Source organism: Microtus pennsylvanicus, chromosome 5, assembly GCF_037038515.1.
Source record: "Microtus pennsylvanicus isolate mMicPen1 chromosome 5, mMicPen1.hap1, whole genome shotgun sequence".
In the NCBI taxonomy this organism is placed as follows: Eukaryota; Metazoa; Chordata; class Mammalia; order Rodentia; family Cricetidae; genus Microtus; species Microtus pennsylvanicus.
In genome coordinates, this window is record NC_134583.1 from 76,547,647 (window position 1) to 76,570,998 (window position 23,352).

The 23,352-nt window shown below is 47.1% G+C and overlaps 1 protein-coding gene across 2 annotated transcripts in view; it reads left to right on the forward strand.

Annotated features, from left to right (window-relative positions):
- Positions 1-20,149, forward strand: part of Dock1 (dedicator of cytokinesis 1) — a 496,042-nt gene extending 475,893 nt beyond the window's left edge. For both annotated transcript variants that reach the window (XM_075972578.1, XM_075972577.1), the window contains exons 47-52: positions 170-307; positions 4,417-4,562; positions 9,071-9,269; positions 12,889-13,042; positions 14,620-14,765; positions 18,964-20,149. In XM_075972578.1, coding sequence (XP_075828693.1) covers positions 170-307; positions 4,417-4,562; positions 9,071-9,269; positions 12,889-13,042; positions 14,620-14,765; positions 18,964-19,059 — 879 coding nt within the window. In that variant the 3' untranslated portion in view covers positions 19,060-20,149. The remainder of the gene's footprint in view (positions 1-169; positions 308-4,416; positions 4,563-9,070; positions 9,270-12,888; positions 13,043-14,619; positions 14,766-18,963) is intronic.
- The last annotated feature ends 3,203 nt before the right edge of the window (positions 20,150-23,352 follow it).

Consider the following 23,352-nt stretch of genomic DNA (forward strand, 5'->3'; position numbering starts at 1 on the left):
GACCTGCCTGCTGATGAGTTTAACCAGTCACTCTGATTTGGGAACAAAAGCAGGTGCAGCCAGCCTGCTGTTACTTCCTCCTGCTGTGTATTGCTCAGTCTAGACTGTTCCCCCAAGTCAGGGCCGCCAACCTGTGATTTTGTTTTTCTTTCCTTTTCTTTTTTTTCAGATTCCATTTTTGGCTGAAGGGATCAGGATTCATGGAGACAAAGTCACCGAGGCCCTGAGGCCGTTCCACGAGCGCATGGAAGCCTGCTTCAAGCAACTGAAGGAAAAAGTGGAAAAGCAATACGGTGTCAGGACTATGGTGAGTGGCCAGGTCCCAGGAGAGGAGCGTCCCATTGGAGCAGCGGGACTGAGGCCTCTGTCATGCCTGCTAGGAAATGGGGTGTCAGGGACCACAGCCTCTCATCGGCCCATTTTAGGAGACTTGTCAGTTACCACATACCTTGCTCATCTTGTCTAAGGAGTCTGGTGTGGATGCTAATGCAGTCCAGGGGTCTTGGCAGGGCCGGTTAGAGAGTTAAAAGTGTGTATGTGGGGGCATCTAGAGTGTGACAGGTAGCAGAGGAGAAATCCTGAACACCGCAAAGGGCAGCTAAAGAAAGGCATTTGTCGGGGTTGAGGAAACACACACGCAGCCGACACACAGAGGAAAAGACCCTCCGCAGAGCAGGTAGGAGTCAGGAAGCTGAAAAATCCGGGCTCTTCGGCTCCAGAGCTGGAGGGTCTTTTAGGTCTCCGAAGAGTTTTCCTCCCCCAATTTAGGAGTGGTAAGTTTGATGGTTGTTTGACCCACAACTGTTGTGTCCTGATCAGGCCTTCAACTTGCTGAGTCAACAGAAGGCCTGCTGGCGGGAGATAAAGCCTACCAGACCATTGTTTTAAACTGCCAGGCTTTTGACTCAGGTCAAGTGAATGAGGAATAACCCAGTTTGGGAAAGTTTACCACCTTTATTACCTAACTGTGGTCCTTTTCCCTGTCTGTCTGTCTGCCTCCCAGTCCCTCAAGGTCATGTGGAAATTTCCCAGAGGTACTTGGGGACTCAGTTGGGTTACAGAGCTCATGCCTGCAGACCTGCTGTACACGGAAAGCTGTATAACCCTCAGGCAATAGCGCTCACGGTGTCCCAAAGCAGAGGTGGGGTGAGGCGATGCCTAGCATGAGGTTGAAATGTGGCACACACCTTTAATCTCAGCACTCGGGAGGCAGAAGCAGGTAGATCTCTGTGAGTTCAAGGCCAGCCTGGTCTACAGAATGAGTTCCAGGACAGCAAGAGCTACAGAGAAAAGCCCTGTCTTAAACAACAAACAAACATGGCCAGTGGGCTACAGAAGATAGCTTTATTAGTAGCAAGCTTTCCTTGCAGCGTTAGGACCAAAGTTCAATCCCCAAAATTCATGTGAAACAAAATAAAACAATAAAATAGGTATGACGGCCCACACATGTAATCCCAGTGCTTGGAAGGCAGAGAGAGACGTGCAGGCCCTGAAACTCAGTGGCCAGTTCTGTCTGCGCTTGTAGATCCGCATAATGCAAGGTGGACAGCACCTGAGAAATTTACCTGAGGTTGTCCTCCACATGCATATTCATCCGTCAGCACACACACACACACACACACACACACACACACACACACACACACCATGGCCAGGAAGGAACAAGAGATGGGTTACTGGTATTCTAAATTGTTGTTAAAGACTTGGCTGTTGGAGGAGGTAGGAATGATCCCGGCTGGGAGCAGGCAGGGATTTGAGTGGCAGGCTGGAGCCAGTGCAGACAGAGGCATACCTGTGACAGACGAGCACAAAAGGCTGGTCCTGGAAAGACAAGCAGCCTCCAAGAGCCATGAGCAGGGACAGCAGACTGTGCTCAGGACCTGAAGCAGAATGGCTCAGGTGATGAGTTCCTGGGAAGTTCCTGGACTAGGACTGGAGTCAGAGGCGGGGCAGATGGTCAGCTTTGGTTTCCAGCAGTGCAAGGAGCCCTGCAGCTGTGCTCTTACAGACACGCCCCCACTGAGCACGGCTCACAGTGGAGCCTACCTCTCCACACCCAGGGCCAGTGCTTTGTCATAGACACAACAGGACAGAAGAAAATCATCCCTGGCTCTGTTGTGTAAACCAGCAGATGAGAGCCTGGCCTGACAGCCCAGTGGGAGCCACTGCAGGTAAACAGCTCAGCATGCAGGTGCCTGGCCGGCCCTGCTGCCCTGGAGGACCCTTCTGCAAGTCACAATCCTTGAGCGGTGCTTGATAGCTTGGAGCCCGCAGCTTGTCACAAGCAGAGTTGAGTGGCAAAAGTTTGTGGGTGTGTCTGTCACAAAGCAGCTCTTCCAGAGTTCCATGTTGCTCTGAAATTTTCTAGGAATTAAACAGTTGTTTAGGCTCCAAGTTTTTTTTAACTATGTGCAAAGCTTTCTGTTTAATTCTGTTTGTTTCTATTTAATGCATCTTCCACAATTAAAGAAACCTAGTGGTCTTGCCTGGCACTTTTTACATCCCTCCTCTGCTATGAAATATCATGGAGAATGCTTGCCATCAAGTACAAGTCAAAACAGAAAGCTAGGGCAGGAAGGTAGCAATAGTGTGTGGGGAGAGGGACTTAGCGAAGCTATGAGGGTCTTTTTTCAGACAGGTTTCCCTGGTACCTTGGCACACATCCTTGACTCAAGACAAACAATTTCTGCATCACCTTCTCCAGATGCCATGCTTCTCTTGGTGGGGCTAGACATCCCAGCCAGGGACAATAAGACTTTCAGGAGACAGAATTCAGGGAGGATTTGCACCCATGGGTACTACTATGCAGATAGCAACTTCCTGAGTCCCACTCCCTCCTGGGGCCCAGAATGAGACTCTGAAGCCAGTAGTTCTGGGTAGACAATGGCACAGGCTGCAGCCTGTCCTTCTGTGAAGAATGTGGTCATATAGGCAGTGTGGGAGGTGCCTTTCTTACCTACTTTGGAAACCTACAGGCATCTCAGAATACTTTGAAAAGCAATATTATATCATCCTCTTTCCAAAAGGATGGGCTTTTAAATAAAAAAAAAACACACAGAAAGGACATAAGCCATTTTGTCAATGTTTCTGAGCCAGCCTAAGCCCCAGAAAGGGACGCTCTAGACACTCTCTGACTATGGAATGCCAGCGCCTCTCCTGCTTGCTCCTCTGCATCTATTTTGTCGATTCTGGAGGTCCAAGGAGACACTGCTTCTTGGATGAACACAGAACAGACTCCCAGAGACTCCTGGAATGGAAACAACTGAAGCCTTTGCTGCCCACAGTGTTCGAGGGCATCTGCTTTTGCTCCCACACACATGAAACCTTTTTTTGTTTATTGTCCCTCTTGTTCTCTTCCTAAAGCCTGGTGAGGCCAGGACACCTTGCTTGTCTCTGCTCTCTATCCTCCACCCATCTTCTTACCTGAAACAACCCACCATTCAGACTGTGCCAGGGCTCACCTCCTATTTCACAAATAAAGTTTTATTGACAGACAGCCATGTTCCTTTCTGCGTCATCCATGGGCACCTTGGTGCCACCATAGCACAGCAAGATAATTTCAGCAGAGTCCTTAAAAAATATGTAATCAACACTTTGCTACCTCCAAGGGCTGAGACAGTCATATAAATCAACCGTCCTGTAGATGATTGACTGTGTGACCTGCCAGCATCCTGGGGTGGGGTAGGGAGGCTGATGCGGCATAGAAATGTGATTTCTGCCAACCCAAGGAAAGTATTTGTGAAACAGCTGTGGTCCAGATGTGCCAACATCTGGCTCCAGGCCCAGGTACACTAGTGTTTCCTACCTAATTAGATGTAGATACATGTTGTAGCCCGTTGGCATTGGGCTTCTTGGGTAACGTACAGCAAGTTATGGAAGAGAGACCAGAAAATGCCACCTTGCAACTGTTTTCTGGAATGTGTCATTGGTCCTCTTGTGGGAAAGAGAGACCCCACAGCCTAACCCAGGCTTCTCTGCATCACTCAATGGAGAAGGTCTCCCTTGGGTGGGGAGGTGCCCTCTGTAGTGAGGCCTTTGAACCAATACAGCCCTGCAAGTCTGGACATTCGGCTCTGGTGTTACTGTGCAGTTCAGCAGAGGTCATACACAGATCTTACACATTCTATAGTCACACTCTTGATGCCTTCGGCATGAAACTTCCTGGTGAGTATCACCGCTGTAGGACAGGTTGATGTGTCTTTGAGAAGAAAATTCTACTTAAAATAAAAGTTGAGTCAGACCTCAAGAGATGTTGAAATAGTCTTCAGTTTCCCCCTTAGCTCAGAACAACAAAGGAAATGGTGTATGAAGTGTGGGCCCACATCATAGGTCTGGATCCCACACTGCTGAGGTTGCTCCAACACAGGACTCTGTCCACAGTGGCCTGGGTGTTAACATGTTTTCTTCCTCTCCCAGCCCTCGGGTCTGGACGACAGGAGAGGCAGCCGTCCACGCTCCATGGTGCGATCCTTCACCATGCCATCATCCTCCCGACCTCTGTCTGTGGCCTCCGTCTCCTCCCTCTCCTCTGACAGCACCCCTTCCAGGCCAGGCTCTGATGGGTAAGTGGGCTTAGCAGGAAGGCTGGGCATCTCATGGGATGCCACCAGTAGCCTGGGGTTGCTTAGCACCCCTGGACGTGCTGTTTTGGAAACTGAGACACTCCGAGACACTTGACTTGTGGTACCCGATAGCACATCAGAGGCTGTATGTTATGTGAAACATCTTGCTCTGGGTGGCATTGTCAAAGCGCTGTCTGCCAAACCTTAAAACTCCAGCTCTTCCACTACCCATGTCAATTGTCACAGCCAGACTTATATGATTAGCTAGCTCACTTTTTGAGAGAGAGAGCGAGAAGAGAGAGAGAGAGAGAGAGAGAGAGAGAGAGAGAGAGAGAGAGAGAGAGATTATTTCTATTTGTTGCTAAAAAATAGATGTTTTTGTTTTATGTATATGAGTGTTTGCCTACATGTGTGTATGTCCACTACATGAATGCCTGGTACCCACAGAGACCAGAAAAAGACTTCAGAGTCTCTGGAACTGGAGTTGCAGATGGTAATAAGCCACCATGTGAGCGCTGGATTTGAACACACACACAAAGTCCTCTGCAAGAACACCACAGGCCCTTAAGTGCTGAGCCATCTCTCCAGTCCCAGATTTATTACTTTTTAAATAGAAATTCTTTTTCTTTAAATACTTCTTCTATGAAAAACTTCCCTACTTTAAAAAGTCACCTACTGTATTAGACTACTCTGAAGAATAGAAATCATATTATTCCCCCTCCTTTTTTATTGTAGTCAATTGCATCATAAAAACCACCTTTAAGGGTGGGCAAGGTATCTTAGCAGGTAAAGGCGCTTGCTACCAAGCCTGACCTAAGTCTGACCCTCGGGACCCACGTGTGCAAAGAGAGAGCTAATTCCAGCAAGTTGTCCTCTAACTACATGGATGCAGTGGTTTACATGCACACACATATACATACCAGATAAATAGATGGTAAAAATGAAAGAGAAGCACCTTTAAGTGTGTAAGTATGTTCATACACTTATACTGTTGTACAAACACCCGTCCCTAGACCTCTTCTCACACCTTCAGACCATGCCTTGCAGCCCCCTCGTTCAGACCCCACGGCAGCAGCCACTCTTCCCTATTCCACTGAGCTTATTACCCTGTCCCCTTCCCGCAGCGGAGGATGTGGCTGCCTTAGTTCTGCAAGACCATCTTGAAGACCCTCTCCTAGGAACTGAAAGCAGGCAGGAACTTTCCAGTTTACAGGCTAGGGTAACACTCATGAACCCTCAGTGTGGCTCGGACATTAGCTCAGACTGTTGCAAAGACCACCTTGAGGTTTGTGTTTAACTGTTGTTTTTCAGTGCCAGTCCATCTAACAATGTCTTACTATGTAAAAAGGAAAAGATATCACATACAGTCTTCAGGTCAGTAAAGAACTTGTGGACATTGAGTTTTCCTCGGTTTATCCTCACCTATTCAGTTGTCAATCCTGAAGGCTCCTGGCCTCTGTGGTATGTAGTCACTGCCATCCAGGAATATCAGGGACAGCTCAGTTCTAAGCACCCTTTCCTGCCAGCATTTGACATGCCCGGTGAAGAACTGTAAAATCTACCTATGTTCTTTCCGTAACAGTATTTTTTTTATCTGTGTCTGATATTTAGGCCAAACCCATATGGAAATTCTCCACTTAGAGGTACTTAAATCATGTGTGTCTGTCACTTGGAACAAGATAGCTAGAGAAATTTAATGCAGCTTCCCTTCAAGAGAATCCCCAGGCTAGTTAGGAGAGGGTTTTTATATTCCTGGGAACACAGGGGTTACGTGGAAATTGATGGAGAGGTTTTAGATGGAGTGGTGTATTACAGTCGGCTCACCCAGGAGGCGTTTGTTCAACCTTTAACTGGGAAGTATCTCTATTAGAGTCCAGAGTTGTGTTCGTTCTTGGGTTGGCATGCTTTGTTGTCTGACTAATGTGGACAAAATGAAGCTTGATCTCCAATGGCATAGATTACAAGCAGAATAAAGTTCATTCTGGCTACAGTGGTCCTTCCTAAGGCAAAGAAATGTACAACCACTTGTCGCTTTGGAATTTCTTGAACACACACAAGGATAGACCCTCCTCCTAGGGTTCAGAGGGGGCCGCATATCCTCCTTTTGCCTACTTAAATTGTTTCAAGTTCAGAAAACCTGGAATACAGTGATAACATTTTTTATTGTTGCTTCTAATATTTTAGACATAATACTTCATGCCTCATGAATGTTGATTTGTTGATATATATAGATGATAGATTATAGATAGATAGATAGATAGATAGATAGATAGATAGATAGAAGATAGATAGATAGATAGATAGATAGATAGATAGATAGATAGATCGATCGATCAGTAGGTAGGTAGACAATGGTAGATAGATAGGTAGGTAGGTAGGTAGGTAGATAGATAGATAGATAGATAGATAGATAGATAGATAGATAGATAGGTCAGAATGCTTTTGTATTAGTTACTTCCCTGTTGCTGTGATAAAATACCCTGACAAAGGTAACTTAAGAAAGAAGGGTTATGTTGGCTCACAGCTGTAGAAAGATAGAGGCCATCCTGGGGAGGGAGGTGTGTGATAACAGGAAGGAGAGCATGACAGTACAGGCGGGAGACTGATCACATTGCACTTAGGAAGGAGACAGAGAATAGCAAGTGGGTAGTGGGTCAAGGCCATAATTCATCAAAGCCTGGTCCCAGTGGCACACTTCCTCCCACAAGACTCCACCTCCTAAAGGTTCTATAACTTCTGCAAACAGCACCGCCTACTGGGGATCACGTGTTTAAATGCATGAGCCTGTGGGGGACTTTTCTCATTCAACCACCACAACCTTCATGGCCAAAGTCAAGAGTTGATATGTACATCACCAGTTGTTTTTAATGCTTTCATTGAATTTTTATTTTGGGAAATTTGGGGGCATGCAGAGTGTGGAGTAGATAGTATCATGGGGTGTCTTACCCCAGCAGTCAACCTTAACATTAAAAACTCCTTCCGATCTTATTTCCATCTGTACCTACCCCCAACGTCATTCTGTAGTAAGTCTTAAACTTCATATCATGTAATCCGTTGATATTTCCATGTCAGTTTCTAAATGAAAACAGTTTTACAAAGTATAGCTGTGTACTTTACCATCACATAAAATACTGACATGAATCCCTAATCACCAAATATTGATATCTATTTCTCATTTCATATACATCTTTTTTCTTATTATTTCTATCTTTGTGTGTGTGTGTGTACTTACCTGTTGGTCCTCATCTTCCACCAGGTTTGAGGCTTCTTGTTCATTGTTATGTACACCAGATTAGCTACCCCTACAGTCCTGGGTATTCTCCTGTGTCTGCTCCCATCTCCTTGTTGGAGTGCTGAGTTTACAGGTGGGCAGCACCACACCCCTCCTCATGGGGGTGCTGTGGATTCGAGCTCAGGTTCTCACGGATGCCGAAGAGCTTCACGCAAGGCACCAGCTCCCTGCCCTACCTCACTATATATATATAGTTTGTTTGAAACTAGACTAAGTGAAGCCCTCACCTTGCCCTTGGCTGATATTATCTCCTTAAGTCTCTCTATCCACTGTTTAAAAGCTGTCATTTTTCTTGTAATTTGTTGAAAACTCCGGATTGCTTACCTTTCCGTGTCTGCACTGAGTGGATCGTATTGATTTTGTGCCCTAGGGTGTGGGTGCTGTCTGATGAGTGTCTGCCCTCCCTACTAACAATATATTGGGAGTTGACTCTAGAGGTCTGGTGTAATTCAGGTTTGATTTGGGGCCAGCTAACCTCATAGGCAGCTATAGGCTCTTCCCTCCAGAGGCACATCTGAGCTGATTTTCTCTCTCTTGGTGATGTTAATGGCCATTGGTAATCAGTGCTCAGATTCAACACCATCACATCCAGGAATCCCATCACACAGCTCTGTTAGATTGGAAGGAGCCACAGGTGAATAGCAGGGTTTTCACACTGTGATTTTTATCTCCAATAGATATATGTACATTTATGTATGTGGGGTACATATGTGTTCATGCATGTATCTTGTATGTGTGCCTGTGTACAAGCACACATGGAGGCTGACCTGACCAAGTGTTGTTACTCAGGATCTATCTACATTGTTTCTTTGCTTTTTTTTTTTTTTTTTTTTTTTTTTTTAGACAGGGTCTCTTATTGGCCTGTAGCTTACTGATTCAGGTAGACTGACTAGGAAGCAAACCCAGAAACAGGCTCACGCCACCACATTTGGGTTTCTCATGTGGGTTCTGTGGATCAAGCTCAGGTTTTTGGGATTGCAATGCCAGCAGCTAACCCTCTGACTCGCCAGCCCAGTACTTTGTTGTGACATCATTCCTAGTGTGCCACACTGCATCTAAAGGTCTCTGCTGCCTCTCGCTCTGAACCATTCCTTCCCTTGTGGAAGTCTGTGGATACCGAAGCCTGGTGCATAGTGCCTGACTTCACAAACCTCTCCCGGGTAACGAGCGGTAACTGCCCGGTAACGACACTGATTCAGATGCCTGTTTCTTCTAGGTTTGCTCTAGAGCCTCTGCTGCCGAAGAAGATGCATTCCAGGTCCCAGGACAAGCTGGACAGGGACGATCCAGATAAGGAGAAGAAGGACAAGAAAAAGGAGAAAAGGAACAGCAAACACCAAGAGATATTTGATAAGGAATTCAAGCCCGCTGACAGCTCCCTGCAGCAGTCTGAGGCTGTGATCCTTTCCGAAACGGTAATTTAACTGGGGAATGGAGTAGCTCTGCAGGGGTACCTGGGTTCCACCCAAATCTGCATCTAACTGAGGGGACTGTCAGATGGATTTTATTGAATTTTCACACACACAAAAAAAAATTGCAACTTAAAAGCCTGAGGTCTTCTCACCTCTGACCTCAAATAGCCCGACAGTCAGAGACGCAGAGCAGAGCTGTCTTCTTCTTCCAGGACACATGCTGTCTTGGCCTTCATCCTCTTTCAGAGGGGCCGGATAGGTCAGTTCCCTGCAGGCACCTCACGTGTCTAGGCTCTTCATAGCTCTGTTGGACTTGGTGCCCTCTGATGTCCTAGCACCTCAGAGAACAGAAGCACGCTGCTTTCACAAATCATTGCTCACTGGTAGCAAATGTCCCCTCTACACCTTCCCGACTGACTGGCATTCTTAAACTGTAGTCACTGCCTGAGGGTTGTAATCTGCTCAGTGTGGAGCCGGCGAGATGGCCCGGACTTGCTGATCTCAGTGTGATCCCCAGAATGCATGTGGTAGAAGAAAACTGACTCCCACGAGTTGCCCTGAACCTCCATGCATGTGCCATGGCATGTGTGGATACACACCAGCATACATGCATGCATACACAAAGCAAAATAAGTCAAGTCCAAAGTAAGCATGCTCTAAGACGAGTCTTAGACCGAGGCCCCTCGGAGGCACTCCGTAGTGTTTAGGGTCTAAGTGGAGAAACGAGGCAGAGAGTGTTTCAGAGAGAGAGAGACATGGATAGCGCTTGACCTGTGAGTGGCCAGAACATGTCTCCCTGGGCCACAGCACCATTTTGGCTATGATTAAGGACATTTCACCAAATTCTGAACCAGGCACATGTTTTGTTTTGTGTTCTGTTTTTCAAAACAGGGTTTCTCTGTATAACTTTGGAGCCTGTCCTGGAACTCACTCTGTAGACCAGGCTGGTTTCTAACTCACAGAGATCTGCCTGCCTCTGCCTCCCGCGTACTGGGACGAAAGGCATGTGCCACCATGGCCCAGTCAGGCACAGTTCTTAACAAGTCATGTGAAAACATGTCAGGGAACATTCCAGCATCAACAACAGTCATGCTGCCTGCTTGACTCAAGTTAGAAAGCAGAGTAGGTGCCAGAGCTGTGGCATGGCTCAGGAAGGCCGTTGGCTCCCTGGCTTGTGGACAGGTGCCCTCACTGGAGCTGGGCTCTGGTGTCTTTGTGCAGACACTGGTGGCCAAGGGCATAGGGCCCAGGAAGCACCGGTCAAGGCTGGCATTAAATGTCTGGGCACCGGACAGTACATGAGAGGTTCTAGTGAGCCACTTGGCAATTTCTGCCCATTACTCTAGCTAGCTGTGCCTCCGGCACCCTCACGAGCCAAGATCTCCTCTCTGATCCCACAGCATCCTAACTGGTTGGCTCCGCTTCCTTCTTTGAAATACTTACTCAGAGTCCCGGTTACTGCATGGCTCTGCAGTCATTCTTGGTTAAGCTCTGATTTAAGATATTAAAACTGGGCCCCAGGAAAGTTGATCCCAGCAGCCGGAAGGACCCCTGTTGAATCATGTGAGGACAAATCCAAGGACACAGCTGCTGCTGAGCCATCACAGTAGAATGTCTGTCCTTCTCAGTGATGACTGCACTCCTGGGACAACACCTGCTAGTGACAAGGCCAGGTGTAACACCATGTGGACCTCTCAGATCACAGAAGCTACACAAGGACAGAGGACAGAGGGTTGACTTTGCTATTAGTAGGTGCCTGCAGTTCAGAATGGCCAGGGATGCCACAACAGCATCCTACCCACTGGTCAGGTGTGGTGCACAGCACATCTGTGCACGTGGAGGCCTCCTCTAGGCTACTGGACACAGATGTTTATGTGGTCACCTAGGAAGGAGTCACGTTGGAAAGCAACTACATGGTCCATGCTGACTCTAGTGCCCCCTAGTGTTCCCAGAACTCTGATGTTGCTACGGCTCCCCCTCAATATATCTACACACTGGTCTCCCCGGTTTCTGCAGTGTTTCCCAGAACCCTGCCTTTGGACCCTGGCTCAGCTTTCTTCTTGATTTGCATAGTTAACAATACCCTGACCTTTAGCTGAGCCTCTCAAAGCTGGGCCTCCAAGCTACATTTTGCATGTCCCCAGGAAATCATCCTGAAGCTTTGTGTTAGGAGCAGGAAGAGTGAGAGAAGGTCCTGCCCCATTTGCTTCCCCAGCCCACAAGTGCCTCTTCCCTAGAGAGCCAGACTTATAGCCAGTCCTGACCTCTCCCAGCAAGGCTAAGTGGGGGGGGGGGAGGCACTCTCCGTTTCCACAGAGAAGGGGCAGTGCTCTGCATGGCCCCCACACCATCTCTACAGAATGGTTTGGATGTGTTGTAGCTGAGGTTGGTGCTGCTCATTTATCAGAGGGCCTCTTCTGTGCGAGGACCCCACCCCTACTTCTGGTTTCAGTAGCTCCTGTCGGAGCTGGTTTTTTGGCTCTCTTCTAAGGTAGGTATAAAGACCCTCTGGATCTTGCCATTCTCTCCCTCGCAAAACCAGCTCATGCCCCAGGATTAAGGTGAATCCACCAGAGCCAGGCCCCTCCAGGAGACAGCTTCCTCACCTACATTTCCGCCAGGTTAAGAGACAGCCTCCTCTCCTGCTTTTCCGCCAGGTTAATAGTGCTTCTGAATAAATCCTACCTCAGACTATTCTGTAATTGCTGGTGTTCCCTGATGTGCAAGATCTGAGACCAAGCTGTAAGAAAAATATAAATTAAATTTACTGATGTTAAACAGGGGAAAGGGCTCAGGTGGGGGAAAGTCAAATACGCCCAAAAGCCCACAGCCAGAAGGAAGAGGAAAAATGGAACTCCTGCCTGATAATAGCACAGCTTAAAGAAACGAAACAAGGGCAACAGGGGACTCCCGCCTTCCTGCCCAGGCCTCTAGACTTCTGTTCATTCTTTTAGGTTTTTGTTTTGTTGTTGTTTTGGGGGTTTTGTTTCATGGTTTCTCTGTGTAACCCTGACTGTCCTGTAGACCAGGCTGGCCTCGAACTCACAGAGATCTACCTGCCTCTGCCTTCTGAGTGCTAGAACTGAAGTTATGTCCCACCATGCCTGGCTTTCTGTTCCATTTGTAGTCCTTTGGGAGCATCCCTGGGTGTTGTCACTAGGTACATAAGTGGCTCTCAGCTACTCTCCTCCACTTTCATATTGTGTTCAAGTAGCCCATAAAGGACTCAGGCCACAGCTTGGTGGGCAGAGTGCTTGACTAGCATGCCTGAGGCCTTGAGTTCAATACCCAACAACTCAAACGCCCACAAGGTGGTACACACTTGGCACTCCAGCTTCCGGGAGGTGGAGACAATCAGGATCATCTTTGGGTTACTTAGCAAGTTCTAGGCCAGCCCATCCCCAAAGGCTGGGTTGAGGATTTGTATGAAGTTCTGTTAGTGGGGACAGGTTGCCGTAACAAAGTACTGTCTTCACTGTGAGTGACTCAGATGATAGAAAGGTTGTTCTCTACCAGTTCTAGAAGCTAAAAGTCCAAAATCAAGGTGTGGATGGTGTTGCCTGCTACCAAAGCAGTGAGGGATTTTGTTCCACCCCTTTGTTCTTTCTGTACCTCAACACAGATAAGTCCCCTGCGGCCCCAAAGACCCAAGAGTCAGGTGATCAATGTCATTGGAACTGAAAGGCGCTTCTCTGTGTCTCCAACATCACCGTCCTCCCAGCAGACACCCCCTCCAGTCACACCAAGAGCCAAGCTCAGCTTCAGCATTCAATCCAGTAAGTGGAACCTAAGATGTTTTTCCTTATGGTCCCCCTGACCATGGTGCTTTGTTCAGGACCCTCTCCCCAGCAGCAGACTGAAAGTTAGATGAGCACCTGCCACCTGGGGGGGTGTCCCTTGGGTTGCGGTGGGAAATCTAGACTTCAGCAACTCAAACAGAAACCTATAAGGGGAGATTGCTCTTTGGTTCCTGGCTGCCTGGACACGAATAATCACACAGAAACTATATTAATTACGACACTGTTTGGCCTATTAGCTCAGGCTTCTTATTAACTAACTCTTACATCTTAAATTAACCCATTTCTATTATTTTATATTTTACCACAAAGCCCTTTGTTTGTCGCCTCTTGCTTCTTGGGCAGCTACATGGCATCTCCTAGACTCCTCCCACTCTCTTTCTCTATCACTGTTTGGATTTTCTACCTGGCTTTACTCTGCCCTGCCATAGGCCAAAGCAGCTTCTTTATTAACCAATGGTAATAAAACATATTCATAGCATACAGGGGAATCCCACATCATCTCCCCTTTTCTGTCTAAATAAAAAGAAGGTTTTAACCCTCAGTGCCAGAGCTCAGCAAATAGAAAGTACAAGACCCAACCCAGGGCCAGAGTCCCTGCCTCAGAAAGGAACCTTGAGAGCCACGGGTGGCCAGTGTGTTCCGGGGCCTTGGAATTCTGTGTCTAGTGGGATGTACAGTGAAAGAATTATTCCTTAATGCATAGAAATTTCTACTAGGGATGACAGATGGCTGCACAGCCCTGTCAGCCTGTCACCACCACAGACCTGCACCCTAAAGGAGGATGAAATGACAAGCGTTATGTCACATCCGCTTTATCGCAGCGATGTCGGCACCTGAGGACCACTGCTTTCCGAGCTCCATGCGAGGTCTTCCACGTTTACCTCTCAGCCACCCTGCCATTCCCCTGTTATCAGATAACCACTTAAGAAAACTCTAGAAGCACCCATCAGTAAATATGTTCGTTTTCCTCTTTGGTTTAAAATAAAACATCTTTTCCAAGAGTCTCAGCAAAAAAACTGATGGAATCAGCCTACCTTAGTGATCCCTCCTCCCTTACAAATGGCCACTTTTGTTTGCACTCACAACCCATTGTACCTCCCTTGGCTCTGGGAAACAACTGCTGGTCCCTTTCTGTCTGCAGTCACAGGATTGCCCTGGTGAGGGAACTGTGTGTGGTAGTTGCTGGCTGTGTGCCCCATCACTGGACAAGACCCATTGCGCTCTCCCAGTAGCTACTGTGACAGGCTGACCACAGAGCCTGTCTGGCAGCTGTCCACAGCCCTTGTCACACCAACTGTGTGGATGCCACAAAAGAGAAGGAGGCTCATGGACAGTAGGTTTTACAAAGTGAATTGATATGTAGCTTCGAGTACTGGTACTCTCAAGTTTCCTTTCTAGAACATTCTACCAGGGGAGAATTCCACTCTTTGGATTCTGCACTCCTCTTTGCCTTCTTCTCTGCCCTTTTGGCAAGTGTTTCTGTGAAGGAGGGGAAGACAGGGGAGGCCCAGGAGGCCTTCTGTTTCCATTGTAACTCTTTCTGCTTATTCCAGGTCTGGAGTTGAACGGCATGACGGGAATGGATGTGGCTGATGTCCCACCCCCTCTGCCCCTCAAAGGCAACATGGCAGATTATGGGAATCTGATGGAAAACCAGGATTTGTTGGGCTCACCCACATCTCCCCCTACCCCGCAGCGGGTAAGTTGGGCTCTAAACCATGGGTCTTTAGTCACTGCCCCCAACCTTCCGAATCTCAGTAGGTTTCCCTTGAACCCATGAGAAAACAGCAGAGGATGGACCTGGATTTGATTCTGAGAGAACTAAGGCCTGAGATATACACAATCGTGATTCTTCCTCTTAGCCCTAGCTGCAGGCAGCCCTGCCTCCCTTCCAGTGCTGCAGCCATTCCCATTGCTGCCCTTGCTCCGGAGTCATTCTGATGGAAATGTCAATCTGAGCTATTAATACTGCCAGCAGCATTGATGCCAAGAGGTCTGTTTGACTACATTAAAATAATGTTGTTCCATAGGAAAGGCTTCCTTTGTTTCCCACCGTCTTGGTCCTGTAGTTAGTTCCTCTGGGCAATATTACCGTCACGCTGACAGGTCCCTAGTGACCACAGGCACTCACTGTCTGGACAGTCCGCAGAAGGGGTCCTCTTTGTTGCAAAGACTGCATGCCCTGCCTCACTGTTTCATCAGCCCTCAAGTGCCCCCTACACCCCCCCCACACACACACACAAAATCTTGGTTCAAGTTTTGTACCTGGCTTCTACTAGCAGTATTCATGAGCAGCCAGCCTGAACCCCTCTTCAGCACTGGTCCCCACCAGACACTGTTTTTAAAGTTATTAATTATGTCTTAATGTGCTTCCTGATGAGCTGCCTCAGGCCTGCCTGCTAATGCAAACAGTAGAGAAAAATCCTCAACGCCACACCGCAGTGGGTCCTCACAGCTGCTGTCATGCATGGCCCTGGTCCCGTGAATAGAGAAAGTAAGACCAGGGAGGAGGCACAAGAATGAGTTACACAGTCATGGCAGAAATGTCCACTCCAAACTCCCCCCTACCAGGCTACCATATTCGTGGCCTTATAAAGTTAAATCAACCTTGTTTGGAGAGTAAAACACCCCAGCCCATATTTGTACAGCTGGTCATACTTTTTGCTGTTCAGCTTCCATAACACAATGTTAAGGCCACCAGAGCCCCAAGAGCCCTGATGATGTGAGATTGACTGGCGGCTACCACAAGGCACAGGGAATTTGGTTTTTTTTTTTTCATTCATAGTAAAAATAAAGCTTCATGCTATTTTTTTTTCTTTCTTGGGGCGACTTTTTTACTGGGTGTTCTGCACACTCCTTTTTCTCTTCTTGTGAAAGCAGTAAGGAAGGCTGAGGTGATGGCTCAGTGGGTAAAATGCCTGCCATGCAAGTTATGGGACCCGAGTTCAATCCACCAGAACCCACGTAAGAACGCTAGGCATGTTGGCAGGCACAGGGGAGACAGGAAGGGCCCTGAAACTCACTGGCCAGCCATGCTAGCCAGATTGGTGAGCGCCAGCTTTCGTGACAGATCTTGTCTCAAATAAGGTGGAGAGTGACTTAGAAGATGCCACCATCAGACTTTTTCTGTGACCTGTGAGAGGCAGGTGGCTCTTCTGAAGCCAAAGTGTCATTTATGTAGAAATAGAGATGTCAACTGAGGAGCTGGCCCTGGAGAAGGAGTATTCTACGCTGGTAGAGGGCTCAGGAAGCTACTGAGATGTAAACTTTACTCTCCAGCCCAAAAGGGGACCCAAGGACTCGAGGAGGGGAACCTCCACTTCCTTAGTGTGTTATATCCTGATTAGTTAATTATATTCTTTTTTTTCCATTAGAAAACCAAAAATACTCCCCCCACACACACACACACCAGGTCCTCCTATAATCGGAAAACTCTGAACTTGAAAGTGTGAACAAGTCCATTTCTGTCACCCATCCACACAGGGTGACAGATCCATCATCCGAAGTTGTCAGGGCCATTTGTGATTAAGTGAGGGACCGACAAGCTCTAGCTGCAGTTCCAGCTCTAAAGCGGGTGCAAATTCAATTAGATTAATTACCCAGCTCCCTTTGCGATCAGTTTCTGGTTTAATTTGGAGCCTGAGCTCAAGTTTGGGTGACAGGCCGGCGGTTAGTGCGTTGTCATTAGTTAAGGCATCTTCTCAGGTGCCTCGCTCTGCACGGGCCTTGAGCGCCGTCGTTGGCTAATGATCGCTCATCTGCTGTGGGAGGTGATCGATAGCCTCCCGTCACTCTCATCGATCGGCCTCAGGCTTGTCGGTGGCTCTATCTCCAGTTGTTGCCATTTCAAGCTGTCATTCATTTCAGAGTGGCTCATATGGCCAGTCATGTGAGCTATAATTTTGCTCAATGGTGATAAACCCAACATTCTTCTGCTTGGTATTAAAGGCATCTTAGGCATCTAACACTGTATTTCCCTCGGACCGTGTTGGTCCTGACTGCAGTTACTCTCTGTTGGATGTCACCATAACCTTCACCTATAAACACACCTACAATGGATGTTCCAGACCATCAAATCAGCGTTTTGTGTTTTATTTTTCTCCTCACAGTGCACACCAACCTTAAAAAGACTTACAAATGTACTCTTTACTTTCCTTTGGGGGGTGTGTCTTTATATGTGTGTGTATAGGTGCCTCTGGACATGGCATATCTGCATGTGGAAGCCAGATGTTGACATCTGTTGTCTTCCTTAATTGCTCTCCATTTTATTGTTTGAGACAGGTCTGCCACTGAACCTGAATCTCACTGATTGGGCTAGATTGGATGGCCAGCAAAGCGCAGGAATCCTCCTGTCTCTCAGGCAGGGATTATAGACCTGCACTGCTGTGCCTGGTTCTTCACTGGGGTTCTGGAGATCTGTTCTCAGGTCCCTAAGATTGCTTGGCAAGCGCTTCATAACTGAGCCAGTTCCCAAGGCCCCCCACTTCCCTCTATAAAATGGCTAGTGTTAGAGATGTATCCATCACTGGGGTGATTGTGTATTTACCTGTCTGTGAATCAGGATCAGGCTAGGGCAGTGAGTAAGACTCCTGTGTCACGGATCTGCCCTTGAGAACTTCACTTCTCTCACATACAGACTCACTCCAGCCTCTGCTGAGAGATTGTGACACATGCCTTACATTGCATGGTAGCTCTTGAACATTTCTTGAGACTTCTGCCTGCAGTAGGTTCCTACTCCCCCAGTCTGCCAGTTTCTTTATTTGCTCACTCACTGTACCCTTGAGTGATAAAGGAACATCTCCCAGGCAGCTCTTGTTAGTGGTGGTCACAAGAGTCCCGAGAACAGTAGTGTAGTGGCCACCTGAGCCATTCACAGAGGGCAGGGGTGCATGGTTTTTCTGCTGGCTTTACAGCTGTGTGTTTATTTTCTTCTTTGGAAGGTACATTCCATTTGTTACTTTTCTGATCTCTGTGACGCAGGCTAAGAAGCAGAGGGAGGGAAGGGTTGTTTGGCTCACAGTTTGAGGGCTTGCAGTCTATCGTGGGAGGGGAAGGCATGATGACAGGCAGCCCTGAAGTGACTGGAGCTTGTGGAAGATACTTGCTAATAGGTCAGCTGAACAGGGAGCAGATAAAGGAGAGGATAGAGAACCTGGAGATAAGCCTCAAGGCTTCTGCCACCAGCATCTTCCTTCCATCAGCAAAGCTCTGTCTCCCAAGGGTTGACACAGAGGGCAAGAGTCAAGGTGTTCAAACACATGGGCTTGCAAGGGAGGAAACATTTACAGTGAAACCATACCAGAAACCCAAGGTACCTTGTTGCTTGTGGACCAATACAGCCAGTCCCTTACTTTTGTTAATACAGTTTCCTTCACCCACAACTATGACCACAGCTTCTGCGGGTCCAGGTTTTGGCTACTTTCCAGCCTGAGCGAGAGCATGTGTGATCCACAAATTATAAAACATTACTTTCCTGAGAAAGCTTGCTGACCTGGGCTGTCAGTTCAGAAGGCAAGGGAGGGTCTCTTCTCATACCCCGGAGAGACTTTTCTCTGGACACAGATCTGTTGCTAAGCCAATGACACCTGAATCGAAAACCACAAACAGTGATGCCATGCTTCTCAGGGGAGTGCTCACCATGTACACAGACTCAGATGTCAGAAAACCCCGTGACTGCAGGGCAGCCAGCGTGAGGTAGCTGACATGCTGGCAAAAAGCCAGGCAGAGTGGAGCCAGGTCACCAGGAGGGGTCAGTTCCCTTATAAGTGTCCAGACTGACTTCCCACTGCCATGTCAAGTAAGACCCCAGAAAAACAGCAGCAACCACATCAACAAAAACAGGTGCTTCTCTGAGGACACCAATAACATGATGGCTTCTTTATACTCCTGTTTCCTAGCAACAGCCGCCTCCACTGCCCAGCAAAACGCCACCTCCTCCCCCTCCGAAGACAACCCGCAAGCAGACCTCGGTGGACTCTGGGATCGTGCAGTGATTGCCCTGGGATGAGAAAGCTTCTCCTCCTTTCTCTCCTTCCATCTACTGTGCCTGCCGATGACCTCCTCCGGGACCTGGGATGGCTCATCTTGGTGTGATGGCTTTTTCTGGAAAGGAGCCCTTCCTAGCTGTAGGACCAGAGGCCCTGAGTATCTCAGAGCGCAGTGGGAATGAGGCCAAGTCGTACATACTCTGGATTTTTGTTTTTTTTGAGTTGGGCCCTCTGAGTGTGTCAGCCTGTCAGATGGCCTCAGTCTTGCCCTGACATCCTTCCCTTTGTGCCAAACGACTTGTATTCATTTGCAGAGAGCTTGGCTGTTGTGAGTTAGCCAAGTGGGAGGGATGAGGCCGCCCCTCCTCCTGACTCCCACCCATGAGAAGCCATGCAGCAAACTTATAAGGATCCTCATGCTGCCTCCGCGGCCGCCCAGACTCTAGCTCACCCCCAAGGGCTGACTGCTCAGCCCCATCCTTGCTGCATCTGTGGTGTGACTTGTATGATTGAGTGTCACTTCAGCTGACATCAAGCAACTAAGTGTCCTCCTTCAGAGAAGATCTTGATTTCCCTTGGCATCATTTAAAGGAGGGATATCTCTCAGTTACTAAAGAGATACTAATATATGGAGTAGAGACACCATTAAAATACTGGATTAAATGGAAAATAAATACAAGCATAGGAAGGTGAATTTTCATTCTTTTTTAAATATGGTTTTAATTGGGTGGCTTCTCTGTGGTCTCACTGTGTACAGAAGTTTGTATATATGGTGGTTCTCAGAGCTCCCATGAGTGTCTGCGACCCTTATTTACTCCAGCGGGCCTGTAAAATGAACTCCAATGTGTCTTCTTCATGGTTAACTGCTGGAAATATTTGTATTTTAAATCCCACAAATTAAATTGTTGTCCAGATTCCCAAGGTCCTGCAAATGTTGGTGGAAAATGATTTTTTTTAAAAAACTAACTTTGTATAACCTAATATTTTTATTTGATCATCTATATTTTTTTATTCACTATGATCATGATACTGTTGGTTCTAGGAGAGTTCAAAGTTAATCACTGACAAATGAAAAATAAATGTTATTTAAAAAGAACTCAGTGTCTGGCCTCTTTTTATCATTTAACATAAAATACAAATGCTACTTTCTTAATAAAAAAAAGACACACACTTCTATATGTACTCACCCATCTTCCTCAAACATAATCGTGTGTGTATACGCTCATGTATTTGTGCACCTGGGTGTGCACATCTGCTCATGAGCGTAGGGGTCAGAAGTCTTACTCAGTTGTTCTTCACCTTGTTCTTAGAGGCAGGTCACATGAACCTCAAGCCTAAAGTGACGTCAGCCCCATGGGAAGCTCTGCAGTAACCTTGTAAAGATTGTAACGACTGGCTGGCCAGCAAACCTCAGGGATCTGCTTGTCTCTGCTTCCCCAGAACTGGGACTATAAATGCTCATCTCTGCCCCCAGCTTTCTGTATATGGATCCTAGGGCTCAGTCTCAGGCCCTCATGTTTGTGTGCTAAACACTTTCCCAACTGAGCCATCTTCTCGGCCCTTCAACATAATTGTTCTTTAATTTTTTGAAAGTCTTTTCTTTATTTTGAAGACTCTCATGCATACATACAGTGAAATATAACCATAGCTACCACCCGTCGTTCCCTGCCTCCAGCCTCATCCCCCATACAGATCCTCCTAGCTCAACTTAATGTCTTTTTTTTCTTTTTTAAAATTTTATTAATAATTTTTTTTGTTTTTCAAAACAGGGTTTCTCTGCTGTTTTTCTTCCTTTTTAATAACACTAAGTCTGCTGGTAGTGTATGCATGAGTGGGAGGCCATTCACAGGAGCATGGGAAATCTAGCAGCAGCCACGGCCTCACAAAATAAAAATAATTATCACCCCCCTCCCAATAGCTTTTCGCTAAGAGGTAGAGCCTGGAGATGATCCAACCCATCCGTGCCAGGATTTTTCCTGGCTTGATCTTGTGTAGGTGACCATAGCTGCTGGGAGTTCCTGGCTGCTTTAGCTGGGTCAGATCCAGAAGACAAGGTTTCATAGCATGACCCCTGCATCCTCCACTCATACATCCTTTCTGCCTCCTCTTCAGTGATGTTCCCTGAGCCTTCCTTGGGAGGGTGGGACGCTAACATAGATATCCCACTTAGGACGGAGCACTCAGTCTTTTATTCATAGCACTTATGTGTCCCTGAATTGCCTATTGTCCACTGCAGAAAGAACCTTCTCTGACCAAATTTGAAAGCAGTCCAGGTCTATGGGCATAAGCACATTTAGTTCCCTGTCCAGGGCCCATGGCTGGGGAGGTCGTTGTTATTTTGCTAAACAGCCATGTTATGAAAATATTTTCTAAATATGTATGCTTATAATTTTGAATCATTCCCATTTCATTGCCTCTGGTTTGGAACCCAAGTAGAAAATGCCCATCCATGAACATGTATGCCTTCACAGTCTACATCAGAATGCCCATCTGTAAACATGTCCTCACAGTCTACATCAGAATGCACATCCATGAACATGTATGTCTTCACAGTCTACATCAGAATGTCCATCCATGAACATGTATGTCCTCACAGTCTACATCAGAATGCCCATCCATGAACATGTATGTCCTCACAGTCTATATCAGAATGCCCATCCATGAACATGTATGTCCTCACAGTCTATTCCAGAATGTCCATCCATGAACATGTATGTCCTCACAGTCTACATCAGAATGCCCATCCATGAACATGTATGTCTTCACAGTCTACACCAGAATGTCCATCCATGAACATGTATGTCCTCACAGTCTACATCAGAATGTCCATCCATGAACATGTATGTCCTCACAGTCTACATCAGAATGCCCATCTGTAAACATGTCTTCACAGTCTACATCAGAATGCCCATCCGTGAACATGTATGTCCTCACAGTCTACATCAGAATGTCCATCCATGAACATGTCTTCACAGTCTACATCAGAATGTCCATCCATGAACATGTATGTCTTCACAGTCTACATCAGAATGTCCATCCATGAACATGTATGTCCTCACAGTCTACATCAGAATGCCCATCCATGAACATGTCCTCACAGTCTACATCAGAATGTCCATCCATGAACATGTCCTCACAGTCTACATCAGAATGTCCATCCATGAACATGTATGTCCTCACAGTCTACATCAGAATGTCATCCGTGAACATGTATGTCTTCACAGTCTACATCAGAATGTCCATCCATGAACATGTATGTCTTCACAGTCTACATCAGAATGTCCATCCATGAACATGTATGTCTTCACAGTCTACACCAGAATGTCCATCCATGAACATGTATGTCTTCACAGTCTACATCAGAATGTCCATCCATGAACATGTATGTCCTCACAGTCTACATCAGAATGTCCATCCATGAACATGTATGTCTTCACAGTCTACACCAGAATGTCCATCCATGAACATGTATGTCTTCACAGTCTACATCAGAATGTCCATCCATGAACATGTATGTCCTCACAGTCTACATCAGAATGTCCATCCATGAACATGTATGTCCTCACAGTCTACATCAGAATGTCCATCCGTGAACATGTATGTCCTCACAGTCTACATCAAAATGCCCATCCGTGAACATGTATGTCCTCACAGTCTACATCAGAATGTCCATCCATGAACATGTATGTACTCACAGTCTACATCAGAATGCCCATCCATGAACATGTATGTCCTCACAGTCTACATCAGAATGTCCATCCATGAACATGTATGTCCTCACAGTCTACATCAGAATGTCCATCCATGAACATGTATGTCCTCACAGTCTACATCAGAATGCCCATCCATGAACATGTCCTCACAGTCTACATCAGAATGCCCATCCATGAACATGTCTTCACAGTCTACACCAGAGCTGCACACTCCCACACTTCATTCCCCAGCTGGACCTGAGAGCTCCTAGCTGCTCATCAGTGGGGCCTCCTCTCCGACTGGGCATGGTTGATGCCTCTTTAACTCCTGCCTCCGTTGCTGATAACTTGAGAGAGGTTTGTCCTTAGGTGAGTGGTTGAGCTGGAGAGGCTTGGATGATTGAGAACCTTCTCCAGGACCCAACACGCTAGATGTTAGACAGCAGTGGGTCCTCCATGCAGTGTGAGGGGGTCTCATTTCCCTTCTTTGAAAACATATTCAGTCCATAATAAAGTGCTTGTGTGTTTGCCCTCACCAGCGTGGGGGAGGCCTCTAGAGAAGCCAAGATGCCCCAGTACATCTTTCCCATGTGTAGTAGCTGTCCCA